The 20,455-nt window shown below is 38.2% G+C and overlaps 2 protein-coding genes and 1 pseudogene across 2 annotated transcripts; all 3 read left to right on the top strand.

The window, feature by feature from the left end:
• Positions 1 to 2,971: 2,971 nt before the first annotated feature.
• On the top strand, positions 2,972 to 5,728 carry LOC146311520 (neoverrucotoxin subunit beta-like). Its single transcript, XM_084740339.1, has 3 exons — positions 2,972 to 3,089; positions 3,586 to 5,049; positions 5,184 to 5,728. Exons 1-3 carry the CDS (start codon positions 2,993 to 2,995, stop codon positions 5,726 to 5,728), a joined length of 2,106 nt encoding a protein of 701 aa, XP_084596465.1. The 5' UTR covers positions 2,972 to 2,992.
• Positions 5,729 to 10,173: 4,445 nt separating this feature from the next.
• On the top strand, positions 10,174 to 11,543 carry LOC146311519 (neoverrucotoxin subunit alpha-like; annotated as a pseudogene).
• Positions 11,544 to 16,900: 5,357 nt separating this feature from the next.
• Positions 16,901 to 20,455, top strand: LOC146311518 (neoverrucotoxin subunit beta-like). The gene is made up of 4 exons (XM_084740338.1): positions 16,901 to 17,017; positions 17,269 to 17,368; positions 18,223 to 19,686; positions 19,815 to 20,455. Exons 2-4 carry the CDS (start codon positions 17,278 to 17,280, stop codon positions 20,351 to 20,353), a joined length of 2,094 nt encoding a protein of 697 aa, XP_084596464.1. The 5' UTR covers positions 16,901 to 17,017; positions 17,269 to 17,277; the 3' UTR covers positions 20,354 to 20,455.

Here is a 20,455-nt window from a genome sequence, read left to right as displayed (position 1 = left end):
TACGGTACGTCAGTCAGGATAAATTTCTTCTGACACGTTCACCACATCAAAACTTGTTGAGCTTCATTAAAATACAGTCATTATGGCCTGTTGGATAGAATTTATGTATTTGGGGTCATTTGGAGTATTTTACAGTGGACTGACAGTGGACAGTTAACCACAGCAGAACTCACTGATTCATGTCACTGTACAAAAACTGAACATAATGATTTTATCCACTGATTTGGCTGAAACTGGATTATATTTTCTGGAGAAAATGCTTTGTTGTTTTCCCATGAACCACAAAGAAAGACACCATTTAATGTTGATCATGCACCCTTCAAAAAGACAGAAAGAAAGAAACAAACAAACTAACTAACTAACAAACAAAAAAAATGCACAAAAACCCAGAATAACAAGAATAATTTGATTTTAATAAAGTGACTTTATGACTATATTGATGCACAATTGCTTTTCAATAGTATGTTGAAATATTAGCTTGCAGAAATATTGGAGGTATAAGATAACTAAAGTCCATTTCAATTAATTATTAACTGTTCTTTGCTTTTCTTTCTTCTTTCAGAGGAACAACATTGTTCTTGTGTCAGAACTTACCTGACATAAGGTTTAATTAAAAGTTATTAATGTCGCTAATTATTTACTGTTAACATTTTGTGTGATTTTAAACACATCACTGATGTTTGTAGAGCTGAATCAGTGTAATTTCTATGTATTCATTCATGAGTTGATTCGATGCTCAGCCTTCTTCCAAACTGGTTTGTGCTTCACAGGTTCATAATCAATTTAATTTGTCATTGTTTGATAAATCACAGATATTTTATAATTGTAACTTTATAACCACTGATGCTTAAAGATTCAGAGCTTCTATCAGTACACAGCTGCTGTGTTAACACTAATATATTGAAACAGAAATATATATATAACTGAAGTCAAAAAATATGTTAGCCGAACTTGTTTTGTTGAATTTATTGTGTTGATTATTTTAGGGTGTAAGGAATCTAAAGTGAATATTGTTTAAGTCAGCATCTGTTAATTTTCGTCTTTCTTGTGTGTTCTGTGTGTTTCTGTTGAGTCTGTACTTTACTGTTGTGAGAAGAGAGTCCACCATTTGTTGGATGTTATTCACACTGCTGATGTTTATAGAGCTGAAGTGAAGCTGTCAGATTCCTCTGACGCTGAAACACCTGTTGAATATGTTTATCCTCAATAAAGTGCAGACCTGAACTCACCACTGTGTGCAGCTTCATTATTTCCTGCAGATTCAAAAGTTGTAAAGTTTTATCATTTAGGACACATCAGCATCTTTCAGTGTAAAGGACACTACAATGATAAAACATCAGTCCTCAGAGGACGTTATATAACCTTCCTTCTTCACAGTATCATAAGAACACAATGGAAGGTAAGCTGAGTCCTCCAAAATATAAATGTTAATATTACCATAACTCACAATGATCTAAATGAGTAGCTTGTTAAGTGTGAGTCACAACAAGCAGACGGTCATATTGACTTTAGTAAATGAGATTCTACTTCCTGCATTTCACTAAAGATCCAGTAGAGGGCAACTTACAAGAGTCAGACTGTAGATAAACCTCTAACCTTTGACAATGGAGGAGAAAAGAGTTTTATTAGTGCTGCTCACACCATTAGAAACTTTCAGCAGAAATGTTCCTCCAAGACAAAGTCAACAAGTAGTTAATCAGTGTCCACAGGGAGACATTCCTTCACTGTGATGGAATGAAATCCTTCAGGGACGTCACACACTACTGTACTGACTGAACCACTGCAAGGTCAGTGGGGTTGAAGAGGTCAGAGGCATTTTGTCAGGTCAGCATTATTATCAAAGGAGTTTTAGTGCCCACATGCCCCCCACCATGTTCTTAATGCCCCTTAAATTTACTGCCACCAGAGACCAGTGAGTAATGTATAAACAGGTTGTGCTGTAATGAAGAAAGTGTGAGGTAAAAGCAGTGATGGACAAAGTACTCAACCCCAGTACTTCAGTCAAAGTATAGATACTCCTGGTCAAATATTACTCAACTACAAGTTAAAGTTGCTCAGTCTAAATTTTACTTGAGTTAAAGTACTAGAGTTCTTGCTTTTAAAAATACTTAAGTATTCAAAAGTTGAAATTACAAAGTACATTTTCTAATGTCAATGCATGCTGTATTGTTTTCAAAATGCATTTACAGAACCTTGTAACTCTCTGAAACCACCTGATGATGCTCTGACTTGCTTGTTATAACCACTCTGCTACAAAAAAAACTATAGACATATCTATAAAAACTTCAACATAGAAATACAATCAAAAACAAAAAGGACAGCTGTTGTCAATTTGTGATGTAACTGTATCAAAATCACTGCATAAAATTAGATTGACATTTGTTTTACTGGTACCAGCTTGTGGTTGACTAATCCTTCACATACCCTCCTGTAGTCTGTAGATGTTAACTTACTAATATTACATAAACAAGTTGGACATTTTACAGTTTTCCAAAAACTGAAGACACAGTCTAAAAAATAAAATCTTCCTATTTCCTTAAAATTAACACAACTAACTTACTGTAGACTTAAATACTGACTGTTGCAGCCTTTACTATTTATTGTGTTGAAAGCTGGTTGATTCATTAAGTTAAACTGAGGATTTATTTATATGATATTTACTCATGTAAATATATTTACTGATAAAAAGGGAGATCACCAGGGACTTGGTTTATCGAGTTTGGTATCAAGGACTGTTGCTAACAGCAACCTACTCACTATTGTCTATGTGGTGTCATTTACAGTGAGGAAGCATCTAGATATAATAATATAAAATGTGTGTATTCTGTTAAAAGAGAACTGGATACTGTCAGTCTTTCTGTCTCCTCCTGTTTGTGTGACGCAACGCAGTCGACTCCCACTGTGAAAAACTTGATAATCCAACTTCCTAAAACAGTGTGAATTAAGTACAGAGGCTGAGTGCTACTTACTCATTTCTCAACAGGTTGGAGAAATGGACTCGGACTCGGGCATCATAGAAGTGGCTGCTCTGGGTCGACCTTTCGCCCTGGGAATGCTCTATGATGCCCGGAAGGATAAATTCATCCCGGGTAAATCAAAGACTTCGACTTTGTTGTTATTAGGGCTGTGTATTGGCAAGAATCTGGTGACAGGACATGTTTCACAATACAGGGACTGCAATTCAATACATTTTTAAAAAAATATATATAATTTGAGGAAAACTGTCACTGTAAAGAACACACAACCATGTGCATAACATCTGAATGAAAAAAAATCTTTTCTATGAAATCAGAACAGTGAATATATATCACCACACTGCTGTCTAGCATTCTGCAAGAACACCTCAATGTCCTCCTTTCAGAAATATTGCCTCCTGTGCCCCCTGGGTGGTCGTACTGTCCCTGATGAGAAACCCTACCATTATTCTGTTATTAATTGGGTTCATGTCCACAACGGATTGAACATTAAATATTATCTGTTTAAAAAAGCTGCTGTCATGAAAAGGAGCTGCAACATGTAGAAATCTAAATGATTATGATGAACTTTGTGTTTTATCATATTAATGATGTTTTCCAATGTCTGTAGGTTTGACACTGTGGGATGATAAAACTCTCCGAGCGAAAACAGGTGAAACTCCTCATCACAGCAGTGGATTTGAAATCTCTGTATCTGACTCCATTGAATCCAAGTCCTCTCTGCTGGATATCAATGTTTCTCTGAAGGCCAGTTTCATGAGTGGATTGATTGAAGTTGAAGGATCTGCAAAGTATCTGAATGATACGAAGAAATTCAAGAATCAGAGCAGAGTGACGTGTCAGTACAAATCTACCACCAACTTCAAACAGTTGTCAGTGTCTCAACTTGAACCCATGGGCACCCAGCAGACAGATGTTATCAAGAATGGCTTTGCAACGCATGTAGTCACAGGGATCCTGTATGGGGCAAATGCTTTCTTTGTGTTTGACAGTGAGAAGTTAGAAGCTAGCAAAGTTCAGGACATCCAGGGCAGCATGGAAGCTGTGATAAACAAGATCCCCTTATTTAATGTTGAGGGGAAAGCTGAGATCAAGCTGACTGATGAAGAAAAAGCACTGACCAACAAATTCTCCTGCAAATTTTATGGAGACTTCATTCTCAAGAGCAACCCAACAACATTTGAAGACGCAGTGAAGACCTATGCAGAACTTCCACAGCTGCTGGGAGAAAAGGGAGAGAACAGTGTTCCAGTGAAGGTCTGGCTGATGCCACTGAAGAATTTGGATCCCAAAGCTGCTGAGCTGAAGAGAGAGATCAGTGTCAGGCTAGTGAGGAAGGCACAAAATACTTTAGAAGATTTCAGGGAAATCAGAATGAGATGCAGCGATTCTTTGGATGACAGAGTGGTCAAGAATCTTCCACAGATTCAAGAAGAGTTAAGTGAGTTCCAAAAGTTATGTGATTACTATGAATCTAACCTCAAGAAGACCATGGAGAAGAAATTTCCCCTCATCCGTGAAGGTAAAGAAGATGAGAGCTCAGTAGTACAACTCTTTGAAGACAGAGACAAGTCACCATTCAGTGAAGAAGAACTGACCAAGTGGCTGGAAAATAAAGAGAGAGAAATCAATGTCATCAAGTCCTGTGTAGACATGATGGAGGGAACAAAGATCGTCCACAATCAGTCAGAGCTGGACAGAGAGGTTCTTGCTGCAGGTGTTGAAGATGCTCTTTGCCTCGTCTTCACCTCCCTGGAGAGGGCTGATCCCTGCCTTGATGCAATGACCGACTACTTGGATTCACCTAAATTAGGATGTGCCACTGAAGTCCCGTGGTACTACTCACATGAAGTTTTAATCAAAATGACAAAAAAAGCTGAAGATTTCCACAACATTGGTGAAGGACTAAAGAACAACAGTCGATTCCGGTTCCTTGTAACAGCCGTTGCAAATGAGAAGTACACAGGAGCAACCATCTACCATTACAAGAACGGGATCCTGGTCACTGATGACTTTTCAAAGCCAAACATCCCTCCTGTGGAGAACATCACAAACAGGGGAGATGTGATCTGGTGTAAGTCATTTTCCATGCTGTTTTAATTTAAAGAAAACACTGTACAAACAGTCAAACATGTTTCTAGAGGAGCAGAAAAATGTTTGACCATCTGAATGACTAATTCTGACATCTGGTTTTGGTCTCTTTATCAGATGCCTGTGATCTCAACCTGGACCCAAACAGTGCAAATGGCTACCTCACTCTGTCTGAGGGAAACAAGAAGGCGACATGTGGAGCCTGGCAGACATATCCTGATCACCCAGAGAGGTTTGATTCATATCCTCAGGTGTTGTGTAAAGAGGGGTTAACTGGGCGCCATTACTGGGAGGTAGAGTGGAGTAATGGTGACTATGAATCAATCAACATATGTGTTGCATACAAGGGAGTTTACAGAAAAGGAGGCAGTCAGCTTGGATATAATAATTTATCCTGGGCTTTTGGCAAAACCACGTATGACTTGTGTTACCCATGTAAAGCATTTCATAACAGTGAGGTGTGGCAAAGTAGCTCTGAATGTGACTGGAGCAGAGTTGGGGTGTTTCTTGACTGGCCTGCTGGTACTCTGTCCTTCTACAGAGTCTCTGTTAACACTCTGAGTCACATCTACACCTTTCACACCACGTTCACTGAGCCTCTTTACCCAGGGTTCTGGGTGTACAATTATACAAATTCTGCATACCTTTGTCCATTTGATTAGATTCTTGGTTTGTTAAACGCAAGCTAAACTGAAAAGCATCATTTTAACCCTTTTAGATCATGTCCCCAGTCATATTGTACAGCTACCGATATAGGCAAAATAAATAAATAAATAAAAATAACTTTATAACCCCTGATACAAAAAAGATACAGAGCTTCAATCAGTACACAGTTGCTGTGTTAACTCGAGTATGTTGAAACAAAAATGTATGGCTCAATGAAAACAATGTCTGCGAAGCTTGTTTTGTTGAATTTATCATGTTGATTATGTTGGGAAGTGAGGTAGCTAAAGTGCTTAATGTTTAAGTTAGCGTTTGTTTCTTTTTTTCCTTTGTGTGGTACTTTAAAAATAGTTTTCTTTCAGAGTACAAGAGGGATGATTTTGTGTTTCTCAAGTCTGATCCGACACAAACTTCAATGATTGTCTTTGCAATCACTTTAAACTTTCATTGTTTGATGTATCACAGATAATTCACTTGATTTTATCTAAAAATATGAATCTGTTTTGATGAATTTAGCTGATTATGTCAGGACATAAGGTAACTGAGGGGAATATTGTTTGATATTTGTTCATTTTCTTTTAATTTGTTTCAGAGGGATCTTTTTGTTTTTCTGCAGTCTGTACTTTAACCCAAACCTCAGGTTCACTTCATGACTTTACTGCTCTGAGGAGACGTCACTGTTAACACCATTTTGTTGGATGTTAATCACATCACAGAGATGAATGATTTCTGTGAAACTGTCTATGTTGAGCAGAATATTCAATAAAGTGCAGACCTGAACTCACCACTGTGTGCAGCTTTATTATTTCCTGCAGATTCAAAAGTTGTAAAGTTTTATCATTTAGGACACATCAGCATCTTTCAATGTAAAGGACACTACAATGATAAAACATCAGTCCTCAGAGGACATTATATAACCTTCCTTCTTCACAGTATCATAAGAACACAATGGAAGGTAAGCTGAGTCCTCCAAAATATAAATTTTAATATTACCATAACTCACAATGATCTAAATGAGTAGCTTGTTAAGTGTGAGTCACAACAAGCAGACGGTCATATTGACTTTAGTAAATGAGATTCTACTTTTACTTTTACTTTTTTATTTAAAATTTCCTCTGAAAAAATTGAATCATTATTGTTAAATGTTAGCAGCTGTCATTACCTGTGAGTCATGTGATGTGTTGGTGCTGGATGTTATTTGACCTGCAGCTACATTCAGACATACAGAACATCCATACTGTTACACCACTGTGTTAAGTGCTTTCTGTAATTCTACTGCATATAAAGCAGCACTGTACAAATAAACCTTGTTTAATTTGACTAATACTTATATTTAATTCATACCAACATATCTACATGAAGGGTGTAGATGGGAGAGCTGATGTCTGGGGTCTTCTGAATATTTCCTGGATGCATCTGGACAGATGCAGAGTAGATATCATACTTAGACTGGTTATAAATTATTACTAAGTTGTAATTTGTGTGTTATGAAAATAAAATCAGTTGCACTGTGGAGAGACACCACACTGTAACTCTCAGTAAAAACTAAATAGTCAGTCTGCACAGTCCTGTGGCAGGTGTGAATCATGAAATATCTGATATTAGTTAGGGATAGCAGCTATCGTAGCATTATTATCTAGCTTTATTACCACTTAACTAAAGCAAATAAAACATCTACATCGAGAGAAGACATTTTAACATCCACATAAGACAACACATCTCTATATTGGGCTTCCTTTTTCTCCTTTTCTTCCTCCTCTTTTCTCTGTTTTCTTCCTTGCGCACCTGAAGATTTCAACCATGTCATCATATAATTAAATGTGAAAATAGACATCTGTCCATCTGTCCATCTGTCAGTCAGTCGCTGGTCTGGTCCAGACGTGGACCATGGGCTGAGCTGTCTGTGCTGCCTGTCAGTCATCATCTGTCAGTGCACACAGACCAGGTCAGGTGAAAAATTGTGAGGAACAGGGGCACAAAGTGTCTTTCTTTCTTTCTTTCTTTATTCATTTGTTTCTATTAAATCCAGACAGAAAATGTGCAATTTTTTTATTTGAAAAATGTTTCTTTAAGGGTGACTGGCTGTTACAGATATGTACAAAAACATATGTATGTAATCCAAGTGCAGCTTCTGAGTCAAATAAAACAAACAAACAAACAAACAAACAAACTACATCAGTGTTTTCTCTGTGTGATATTTCTACAAATAAATCTGCTTGATGACTCTTTATTGTAAGCCAGTCAGATTTGTCAATATTGAACTTTCAAAGCAAATGTGTGACATGTGCCTGCTGGTCCCAGAGGAAGTTACGAGAAAACTTTGGTGACTTTGGTTCATTCAGAGGAGAACATTTCCTGCATATTTCTGCTCCTGTTTTTGTGAAATATTCGTTTGACGAGATGAAAACAGACCACATGCTGTACTGCATAGTTTGGTTCATTGCAACGACATAAATAATGATAATCATGTATAGTTTACATTCTTTTTATGTTGTATAGATTATTTTACTCTTAAATAGAATGTGTCTGTTATTTTTCAATCAATATTTTACCAGGTGGGCTTAAAGGAGACACGAACAAAAAGATCAGACTGTCTGGGGTGGATATAAATGAGTGAAACTTCTCTGCATGATCAATTTATACTTTGCATTTTATGTTAGTGCATCATATATATATTTATTTCATATAATGTTTGTTAAAGTTCATGTACATACGATAAAATAGTCTGTGTTTTAACAACAAATCCACTGATGTTCTCTTTAAGCCCACTTCACTGTTTCGATTCAGGTTTTCTCCCTCATTTTGACCTCAGCTGATGATTCAGCTCTATTATTCAAATAATAAACACCTATTTTATTTATTTATCAGTGATACTGCACGATTCTATTCATTAGTCATGATTCTATTTATTTATTATTCATTCAAAATGTTGGCATAATTTCAAAGAAGACGTGAAGGTATAACGATCTGAAAAGTACAGGTTTGTATTCTTACATTCCTAAAATATATATTAATTTATCAGCAAATACTGAAGTGGGTCTATTTGGAACATCCATGGAGTTAAAGGACATGTTAGGTATCATTAAGCCCATGTCAAACTTTTGACTTTTTTTTTTTTTTTTGACAAAAAACATTAGAAATTGGTAAAAATTAAGTACTGACACTTAAAATGAGAGACTATGCTTTCATTACATAGTTCTGGTATTTGGTGCTGGTATAATCATTTTTGAAATGATACCCAGCCCTCAGTGTACTGTCCTTCTCTTCCAGGCCCATTCAAATGGTGGCCTGCGGGCCACATGCAACCCAGAAACAGTCCCTGAGTGGTCCAAGCCAGAAAAACAGAGAAAAAAAGGAAAAATGCATGCTGTGGGCCTAGCGACATTTCTTTCAAAATACCTACAGATGTCTGTGAATGCAACACTCTGTGCCTAGCAACACACAACCCAGAATGCAGTGTGTTGTTGTGAACATGTGTGTCTAATAGTAATAATGTTAGAAGCAGTAGTCCCACAATACGACCTCTAAAAACATGTCAGTTTCTGCACTTTTTGATGTGCTTGTGTCAGATGTGACCAAATTTAAGAAGGAAACAATGAATTAACAGTGTTTGCTTTCATTACAATAGTTTGTGTTGGATTAAAGTTTGTCATTACCTGCTGCTTACCAGCCACTGAAAATGTCTGGCCCAGCTAAATTTCTTGGTTTTAAAACCTGGTCCAATTGAATTTGTAATTGAATAGCTCTGTTCTATTCTGTATATAATACTGTTAATATTTTATAAAAGTTCTGATTAAATAATTGATTGAACTGTGTGGCCTGAGTGGAGATTTTTCTGTTAAATGCATAGATGCGTACATAGTTAGGTCTTTTACCTATGGTGTAACCTGCTTAGTATTGGTTCCACAGAAGTGCGGTTGTAATAAGCAGAAGTCAAACTTTCTCACAGCTGAGTCCTCAGTTCTGTGGAAAAAAACATATGCATTGTATTATGAAACTGTAGGTCACTGTAAGACCTAAGGTCACTGGAGACCTTGGATTTCATGAGCGAGATATTTTTTTCAAACTATGCCATGTAGGAAATCATGAATTGTTCACTTTAAACAAAACATAGTTTGACATCACTTTGATCCTTAAGTGCTTTAATGGTTCATTTTTTTTAAACTCATTCTTGAATCAGTCTTCATTACATACCACCATTTCACCACATTTTCTACTTTCAAAAGCAGTTTCAGATGTCGTAGCAGACAAATCTGGTGTGTCTCTTCTGTGGAAACCATTTTCAGACCAGTCTTGTGTGTTGTCAGAACGCTGTGTAAAATGTGAAAAAGCCTGAGTTCGATGCCTGTAATACATTTCAAAAAATACTCCAAAAACACCTGTTTGACCCCTCAGGCGACACTGCATTAAAAATCACACATGATTGTATAAAGGACATTATTGCATGGGACTGGGAACAGAACAGAAACCTGTTGTCACTCACCACAGTCTGACGCTGCATCTACAAAGTTGTGGTGTGTGGTGTGTGCAGGATACTCTCAAAGATTTAAGAGAATTAAAAATGAGATGCAACGATTCTGTGAATGACAGCGTGGCTAAGAATTTTCCACACATTCGACATGAGTTACGCAGGTTCAAAAAATTGTGTGATTATTATCAATCCAACCTCAAGCAGACCATGGCGATGAAATTTCCCCTCATCCATGAAGGTAAAGAAATTGAGAGCTCAACAGAACAACTTCTTGAGCTTGGAAACGAGCCACCTTTCAGCCATGAAAAACTGAGCAAGTGGCTGGATCATAAAGAGAGAGAAATCAATGTCATCAGGTCCTGTGTAGACATGATGGAGGGAACAAAGATCGTCAGAGTTGGACAGAGAGGTTCTTGCCCCCGATGTAGATCATGCTCTGTGCTTTGTTTTCACATCATCTGGAAAGTGCTGACCCCAGACCTGATGCCATGGCTAACCTGGATTCAGTTAAGTCAGCAAGTACCAATGAAGACCCATGGTACTACTCATTACAAGAACAGGATCCTGGTCACTGAAGACTTTTCAAAGCCAAACATCCCTCCTGTGAATTGATCACAGACAGGAGAGATTTGATCTGGTGTAAGTCATTTTCCATGTTTTTTGAGTAAAAAATATCCTGTAGAAATGATTCTACAAACCTGTTTGACCATCAGACTGAGTATTGTCACAGTATGCTTTGGTCTCTCCATCAGATGCCTGTGATCTCTGCACTGCAAACAACTGCCTCACTCTGTCTGAGGGAAACAAGAAGGTGACATGTGGAGCATCGCATAAATATCCTGATCACCCAGAGAGGTTTGATACACGTCCTCAGGTGTTGTGCAAAGAGGGGTTAACTGGGCTCCATTACTGGGTGGTAGAGTGGAATAATGGTTCAAATGAATCTGTTTATTTCGTTGCTGCATACAGTGCAATTGAAAGAAAAGATAACAGTGCAAAGACGAGTTTGGAAATAATATCTTATCTTGGTGTTTTGCCCAAAAGCTATCATCTCAACAACATGTGCTCAGAGCATATCATGATGGTCAGGTGTGGGAAGAATCTTTTCCCTTTACTGGCTGGAAAAGAGTTGGGGTGTTTCTTGACTGGCCTGCTGGCACTCTGTCCTTCTACAGAGTCTCTGCTAACACTCTGAGTCACATCTACACCTTTCACACCACGTTCACTGAGCCTCTTTACTCAGGGTTCTGGGTCGGAAACCAATCCAATTATGCATACCTGCCTCCATTTGTGTGAGAGCAATGGCAAAACACTCACTAGATTCTTGGTCTGTTGACAGGGATATGAACTTACATTTACAGTAACGTGAAGATGTAAAAAATGCATTCAGACCTAGAGGGACCAAGGTAGTCAAGGTAGTTCAATAAACCTACAATATATGTCATTTTCTTTTTACAAGCACATGTAAATTCAATGTGTAGCCTTCTTTTTAAACTGGATTGTGCTTCACAGCTTCACAGTATGTTGTCATTACTGGTACTGGGTGCATCACAGGTAATTTTTTTAACTGTAACTTTGTATTTTAACTCCTGATACTTAAAGATACAGAGCTTAAACTGATACATGATTGCATTGTCATCACTAGTATGTTGAAATATAAACTCATAGCTCATGTAAAATGAGTAATGTAATTTTTTTTCTTTTTTGAAAGCGTTTTCTTTCTGAATACAAGAGGAATAATTTTGTTTTTCTCAAATGGGTCCTGACCTGACCTTAGGTTCAATCAATGTCTTATCAATGACTCTGTAATTGTAACCTATATATACCTGTATATACCTTTCGGCATCACCTGTGAAAGTTACCCATGAGAACAAACACACCCTCATACCATCACAGATGAACCACTGACCCTTTTGAAGATTGCCCTTTGACACTGAATCATGATACTGTTACCTGTTATCAATCAACCTGTTTGCAAGTTCAAAAGGATTTGCAGCCAAAGGGTACGATCAGTGTACTGAGCTCCACGGGATCCACTCATTCTACCTTCAATACCGCTGCGTGTGCGAATTCAGTCTTTACATTTGGTCTTGAAAACTCTCTCGCCAGCTGTGTTATCTATGATTTTACTGGTGTGTGCAGGCTTCAGTCCTGGGGTAGCTACTTTGAAAATGGTTGTTGTCATGTCCTGAGGCTTGTCATGATGCTTGATGTGAAAATGTGTGTCTAATAGTAATAATGTTAGAAGCAGTAGTCCCACAATACGACCTCTAAAAACATGTCAGTTTCTGCACTTTTTGATGTGCTTGTGTCAGATGTGACCAAATTTAAGAGGGAAACAATGAATTAACAGTGTTTGCTTTCATTACAATAGTTTGTGTTGGATTAAAGTTATTACCTGCTGCTTACCAGCCACTGAAAATGTCTGGCCCAGCTAAATTTCTTGTTTTTAAAACCTGGTCCAATTGAATTTGTAATTGAATAGCTCTGTTCTATTCTATTAAAACTGTTAATATTTTATAACAGTTCTAATTAAATAATTGATTGAACTGTGTGGCCTGAGTGGAGATTTTTCTGTTAAATGCATAGATGCGTACATAGTTAGGTCTTTTACCTATGGTGTAACCTGCTTAGTATTGGTTCCACAGAAGTGCGGTTGTAATAAGCAGAAGTCAAACTTTCTCACAGCTGAGTCCTCAGTTCTGTGGAAAAAAAACACATGCATTGTATTATGAAACTGTAGGTCACTGTAAGACCTAAGGTCACTGGAGACCTTGGATTTCATGAGCGAGATATTTTTTTCAAACTATGCCATGTAGGAAATCATGAATTGTTCACTTTAAACAAAACATAGTTTGACATCACTTTGATCCTTAAGTGCTTTAATGGTTCATTTTTTTTTAAACTCATTCTTGAATCAGTCTTCATTACATACCACCATTTCACCACATTTTCTACTTTCAAAAGCAGTTTCAGATGTCGTAGCAGACAAATCTGGTGTGTCTCTTCTGTGGAAACCATTTTCAGACCAGTCTTGTGTGTTGTCAGAACGCTGTGTAAAATGTGAAAAAGCCTGAGTTCGATGCCTGTAATACATTTCAAAAAATACTCCAAAAACACCTGTTTGACCCCTCAGGCGACACTGCATTAAAAATCACACATGATTGTATAAAGGACATTACTGCATGGGACTGGGAACGGAACAGAAACCTGTTGTCACTCACCACAGTCTGACGCTGCATCTACAACGTTAAGACTCATGGAAACAAAAAGACATAAATCAGCAACATCCAGAAACACTGCAGACTTCTCTGGGCCTGAGCTCATTTGAGATGGACTGACACATGCATTTTACTATCACACCATTTAGGCTTGTGCCAGCATACAATGCACCCTGAATAAAGTAATTTCTATGTATTCATTCATGAGTTGATTCGATGCTCAGCCTTCTTCCAAACTGGTTTGTGCTTCACAGATTCACAATCAATTGAATTTTTCATTGTTTGATAAATCACAGATATTTTATAATTAGAAATTTATAACCACTGATACTTAAAGATACAGAGCTTCTATCAGTACACAGTTGTTGTGTTAACACTAGTATGATGAAACAGAAATGTACGGCTCAAGTAAAAAAAAAGAAGTTTGCATTGCTTGTTTTGTTGAATTTATCATGTTGGTTACGTTGGGAAGTGAGGTAACTAAAATGCTTATTGTTTAATTTAGCATTTGTTTCTTTTTTTCCTTTGTGCAGTACTTTTTAAAAATAAAGTGGGAAGAGGGATCATTTTGTTTCTCAAGTCTGATGTGACAATGAATGTCTTTGCAGTCAGTTTGAACTTTCATTGGTTGATGTATCACAGATAATTCACTTGATTTCATCTGAAAAAATATGAACCCATTTTGATGAATTTAGCTGATTATGTCAGGACATAAGGTAACTGAGGGGAATATTGTTTGGCATCTGTTCATTTTCTTTTAATTTGTTTCAGAGGGATCTTTTTGTTTTTCTGCAGTCTGTACTTTAACCCTGACCTGAGGTTCACTTCATGACTTTACTGCTCTGAGAAGACGTCACTGTTAGGGTTTTTGTTGCCATTTTGTTGGATGTTAATCACATTGCAGAGATCACATCACAGATCACACAGTCTGGATAGGGAGGTGGACGGGGAATGTACTGTGGTTTGTTCGTTTTAAAGAGAAAGTTATTTTAATGCAAAATGTGATCTTTTTCTAAAGATAACCAAGTAGTCTGAAGGCCTTTATTTTGAAAGTCAAACAGAAATGTAATATCTATTATTGCTAACTTGGCTGTGGAATGAGAACAATGGTGTTTTTCCACAAACTGCCATGATTCTGTCTTGGTTTATCTCATATTTTGCATATTACTGTATTATATGCTATTATTTATCACTATCCCACTTCATGTGGGAATATGGACAAAACTGCACCATCTGTTATACCTGGGATGATAATACAACAATAAAAAGTCAATAATGCAAAGTGAAAATGTAAACACTAGTTTGTTGTAGTGTTAACACAACAGCTGTGTACTGAAAGAAGCTCTGTATCTTTAAGCATCAGTGGTTATACATTTCTAATTATTATAATTATAATATAATATCTGTGATTTATCAAACAATGAAAAATTCAACTGATTGTGAATCTGTGAAGCACAAACCAGTTTGGAAGAAGGCTGAGCATCGAAACACCTCATGAATGAATACATAGAAATTACATCTATAAACATCAGCAGAGTGTTTAACATCTAACAAATCTATTAACAATGATTCTCTTCTCAGAGCAGTAATTAATTACAGAGTCATTAATAAGACATTGATTGAACCTAAGGTCAGATCAGGTCCCATTTGAAAAAAACAAATTATTCCTCTTGTATTCAGAAAGAAAACTCTTTCAAAAATTACATTACTCATTTTACATGAGCTATGAGTTTATACTTCAACATACTAGTGATGACAAAGCAATCATGTATCAGTTTAAGCTCTGTATCTTTAAGTATCACTCCTAAACCAAACGTGTAACATTATGTGAATCAGGTGACTTACGTAACAAAGTTAAAGTTACTACAAGGACTTTTAATTACTTATGAAACATCTAAATTAATTACAGATGCCTCTGTATGACTGACATAAGTTACCGAGACCATCTGCTAGAAGATGAAGGATAATTCTGTGTAGTTATTCTTACTGCCTGCTCCTCCCCCACTGGCTCAAATTCTTTATGAAACCAGATAAAAGATTGTAGCTTCAGTTAAAATAGGTTTATAATGCAACTTAAATAACTTAAAACTTTAACTTCAAAGCAACTTTCTTCAATGCAGAGCTGGGACTAGATGATGGCAACATAAAGTGAAAGGTACGGTCATTCAGAATGGAATTAAACCAAGGTTCAGGACGAGTTCACAATTTCACAACACCTCTGCATTGTTACAGAGACTTCCTCTTTACAAAGGGGAGGCTTGGGAATGCAGTATTTCCTTGTAGAACTAGTCTGACAGTGACGCTTTGTCAGATACTTCCTTCTACAGACTCTCTCCGTCTCATGAGATGTTAAGCACCCTGCTGTGGTTTACAGAGCTGAATGAATGTCAAATTCCTGTGAAAGTGCAACACCTGTTGGACATGTTTATGTTCAGCAGAATATTTAATAAAGTGGAAACCTGAGTTTACCACTGTGAGCTACTTTGTCATTTCCTATAGGTTCAAAAATGAACTGTACTGTACTGATTCTGTACTGATGAAGGTTATAATGTCCTGTTACTCAACACTGTAATCAGAGAAACTTCTGCAGTTTGTCCAGTAGAGTCTTAAAGTTGTGGTGCAACTCCCTGCTGTGGTTCTTATAAAAAGCCATCAGTACAAACTCAGATGGGATATAGAAATTGAGTCTGAAGCAGTTAATTGAGATCTTGGTTGTTTATTTCTCCATACTGTACATGACACAAACCTCTACCCACTTCTAATTGGACAAAGTCCACAGTCCTCGCTCCGTGCAAACATGCATTCTCGAGTTCAGCCAAAACTAATCTGACCTTGAGACGCCTGGGTCAAACAAATCAGCTGGATATTTTCCAGAGTTACAGTGGTTCAAAATCATGCTTTTCAGGTCAGAATGCATTCTGGGTCACAAGAAACCAGGGGAACACAGAGAGAGAATTTGTCCTCATGAGACTGAGTGCATTTTTCACAGTAAATAGGACTGTGGATTTTATCCTGCCATGAGTCAAAAGTATATTTATATATTGAGTCATGGCAGGTGTGTTGGAGGATGGAAACATCTAAAACATGCAGGGCAGTGGGCCTAAGGATCGGGATTGGGAAACATGTGGACTTGACCTGGGTCTTGAGGAGTTGTAGAATTTATCTAAACCAGTGTTTCTTAAACCTTTTACACTTTTTACACAAATATTATGCTCCCCAAGAACCAGCATTTTCACTGACACTAAAACACAGTGTAAGTCTACTCAGTTCAGCTAATGACAGTTGATGCAGGAAGCAGGTTTATTCCTAATAAAAAGGTTATTGATCGTTGACCGTCAGCCACCGCCACACTGTTCAAATGTTAGCATTAGAACTGGCTCTCTTCCAGTAAGGGGCAACTCTTCCAACTCTTCCAGTAAGGGGCAGCTCATCACACACACACACACACACACACACATTCAGTCTCATTTTGGAGGCGTGTCATGGGACTTGTCAATATAAGTGAGTATCTGTTAATGTCACAGCATCACAAGTCATCAGACTCTACACAGTGAAGAAGACTGACACATCTCAGCTGATCTACACAACTTCACAAGGTGAGGACAAACTGGGTGGACAGAGACAGAGGGGGACAAAGACAGATGCATGTTTAGATGTTTACTGAACTCCCGTCTGTAAAACTATTACTGCCAGACTAGTGTGTCCGGGGAAATTCTGCCTTCCTGTGTCTTATCTTTACTGTTGTTTCTGTCTGTTGTCTCTCAGTGTTATGAGCTCTCAACACTCGTAACACTGAAGAAAGTGTAAATTGAGTCTGTGTGGTCTCTTACATGACATTTCTCAACAGGTTGGAGAAATGGCCTCAGATCTCTTGACAGTTGCTGCCTTGAGTCGACCTTTCACCTTAGGGATGCTCTATGATGCTCGGACAGATGAACTGATCCCAGGTAAGTCTTGAGTTAGATTTGTGGTGGCAAATGAGAGTCGATGCAGAGATGAGACATATTTATGATAGAATATGAAAGCATTATACAATATATTTATGTGACATCTGTTGGCTCCACCAGACTACATTCTTATTAAGACAAATGTTTCTTAGATCTGCCTGTCACAGCTCTGCTTGCAGGAATGCAGAATGTGCGATCTAGCCTCTTCGTTTTTTTTTTCTTTCCTGCCCTCTGTGACATGATATTTCTGCCACACAGAGCAGGACTGTAGATATTTATTCATAGCTAGGACCAGAGTCAAGTGTCAAAGGTGTCTGTGAGACGAGACCAACATTGGTATTTCTCTATCTACAAAGCACTCTTTAACAAATGACCAACTTACCTTAAATCACTATTCCACTTAAGGACAGGAGCTTATCAGACCTGCTCTCAGAAACTTCATGTTCCACGTGTCAATTCTGAACTAGGAAAGACTGCTTTCAGGTTCTGTGCTCCCGACTCCTGGAATAACTTGCAATGCACTTTAAATTTAGAGTCTCTGATAACTTTGAGAGATTTTAAAAACACGCTTAGAAGTCTTAATGTTCTTACATGTACATGTTTTAAATAGGAATTATATTAATCAATTGTAGAATTCTTACTGGCTGTTTATGATATTATCTTTCTCTTTTTCTTGTTTTGTTTCTCTTGTATTTCTGCTTTGCTTCCTAATGTCATCTCTGCATCACTGAAGATGCAGGCTACCCCTCAATCTATTCCTGAGAAATAAATAAGGGTTGAATGAATGAATGAATGAATGAAAAAAATCACCTGCTTTATCACATGACTGACGTTTTCTAATTTATGTACCATAGGTTTCGCATTATGGGATGAAAAAACTCTACAAGAGCACACAACTAAGAGCTCTCAACACAGCAGTGGATTTGAAATCTCTGCATCTGACTCCATTGAATCCAGGTCCTCTCTGCTGGATATTGAAGCTTCTCTGAAGGCCAGTTTCATGAGTGGATTGATTGAAGTTGAAGGATCTGCAAAGTATCTGAATGATAGGAAGAAATTCAAGAATCAGAGCAGAGTGACGTGTCAGTACAAAGCTACCACCAACTTCAAACAGTTGTCAGTGTCTCAGCTTTTATCCATGAACCCCCAACAGAAAGATCTTATTGAGATGGGCTTGGCAACTCATGTAGTCACAGGGATCCTTTATGGGGCAAATGCTTTCTTTGTGTTTGACAGTGAGAAGTTAGACAGCAGCAGCGTTCAGGAGATCCAGGGCAGCATGAAAGCTGTGATAAAGAAAATCCCTGAACTGAGCATTGAGGGGAGTATTGACATCAATCTGAATGATGAAGAAAAAGCACTGACCAACAAATTCTCCTGCAAATTTTATGGAGACTTCATTCTCAAGAGCAACCCAACAACATTTGAAGATGCAGTGAAGACCTATGCAGAACTTCCACAGCTGCTGGGGGGAAATGGAGAGAACAGTGTTCCAGTGAAGGTCTGGCTGACGCCACTGAAGAATTTGGATTCCAGCGCTGCTGAGCTGATGACAGGGATCAGTGTTGAAATGGTGTGGAAGGTGGAAACTGCTTTAGAAGAGTTAAGGGAAATAGTAATGAGATGCAATGATTCTCTGGTTGAAGGAGTGGTTGAAGATTTTCCACAGATTCGAGAAGAGTTAAGGAGGTTCCAAAAACTGTGTAGCGATTATGCGTCTTATCTCCAGAAGACCACTGCAGCAAAACTTCCCCTCATCCGTGAAGGTAAAGAAGATGAGAGCAAATTAAAGAAACTCTTTGAAGACAGAACCACGTCACCATTCAGTCAAGAAAAACTGACCAAGTGGCTGGATCATAAAGAGAGAGTAATCAACGTCATCAAGTCCTGTGTAGACATGATGGAGGGATCAAAGATCGTCCCAAATCAGTCAGATTTGGACAGAGAGGTTATGGCTCCAGGTGTACATCATGCTCTGTGCTTTGCTTTCACCTCCCTGGACAGTGCTGACCCCTGCCTTGATATAATGGTCAGCTTCTTGAAATCACCTGATTCAGGATCTACCAGTGAAGACCCCTGGTACTACTCAGATGAAGTTTTCATCAAAATGAGACAAAAAGCTGAAAATTTCCACAACCTTACCAAAGCAATGAAGAACAACAGCAATGTCCGTTTCCTTGTATCAGCCAAAAATAACCAGAGATACACAGGAGCAACCATCTACCATTACAAGAACGGCATCCTGGTCACTGATGACTTCTCAGAGCCTGATATTCCTCATGTGGAGAGCATCACAGACAGGGCAGATCTGATCTGGTGTAAGTCATTTTCTGTGCTTTCTGTACAAATTAATCTCCTCCAGAGAGTATGTTAACACATTCTAAATGCATTGTGGGTGGTGATGAGGTTTGAATGATAACCAATTATTTATTGGTCTCTCCATCAGACGACTGTGAGCTCACCCTGGACCTGGACACAGCACACCCGAAACTGACTTTTTCTGAGGGCAACAAGAAGGTGACGAATGGAGGATGGCAGTCATATCCAAGTGGACCACAGAGGTTTGACTGGTATCAGCAGGTGTTGTGCAAAGACAGACTGAGTGGGCGCCATTACTGGGAGGTAGAGTGGTCTGGTTATGTTCGTGCAGCAGTCACATATATAGGAATTGGGAGGAAATCATGGGGAGTAGACGCCTCACTTGGACATAATAAATTATCCTGGGTTTTTGAATCTTATCCAGATTGTGGCTACTGTCAGGTTCACAATGGTAATGCAGTTAATGTCAAGGCGCCCTGTGTTGGCTTTAAACGACTGGGAGTGTACCTGGACTGGCCTGCTGGCACTCTGTCCTTCTACATGGTCAGCTCTAACAAACTGAGTCATCTCCACACCTTCTACACCCAGTTCTATGATGCGGTGTACCCAGGCTTCATGGTTGGGTATCCACACCCGAACATGGATGGTGAGTTAAAATTGCTCTAAAATGCAGTCAGTCAGTAAAGACAGACTTCTTGGCAGTGATTTGGTTTGTTTCCTGTCCAGGAATTCTGTGTTTTACATGAAGTTGAGACCAAATCTTACTAA

This window comes from Lutjanus erythropterus, chromosome 17 (assembly GCF_056507025.1).
Source record: "Lutjanus erythropterus isolate fLutEry1 chromosome 17, fLutEry1.hap2, whole genome shotgun sequence".
Taxonomy (NCBI): Eukaryota; Metazoa; Chordata; class Actinopteri; order Lutjaniformes; family Lutjanidae; genus Lutjanus; species Lutjanus erythropterus.
Note: the sequence above shows the minus strand (reverse complement) of the source record. Positions and strands in the feature narration are given on the sequence as shown.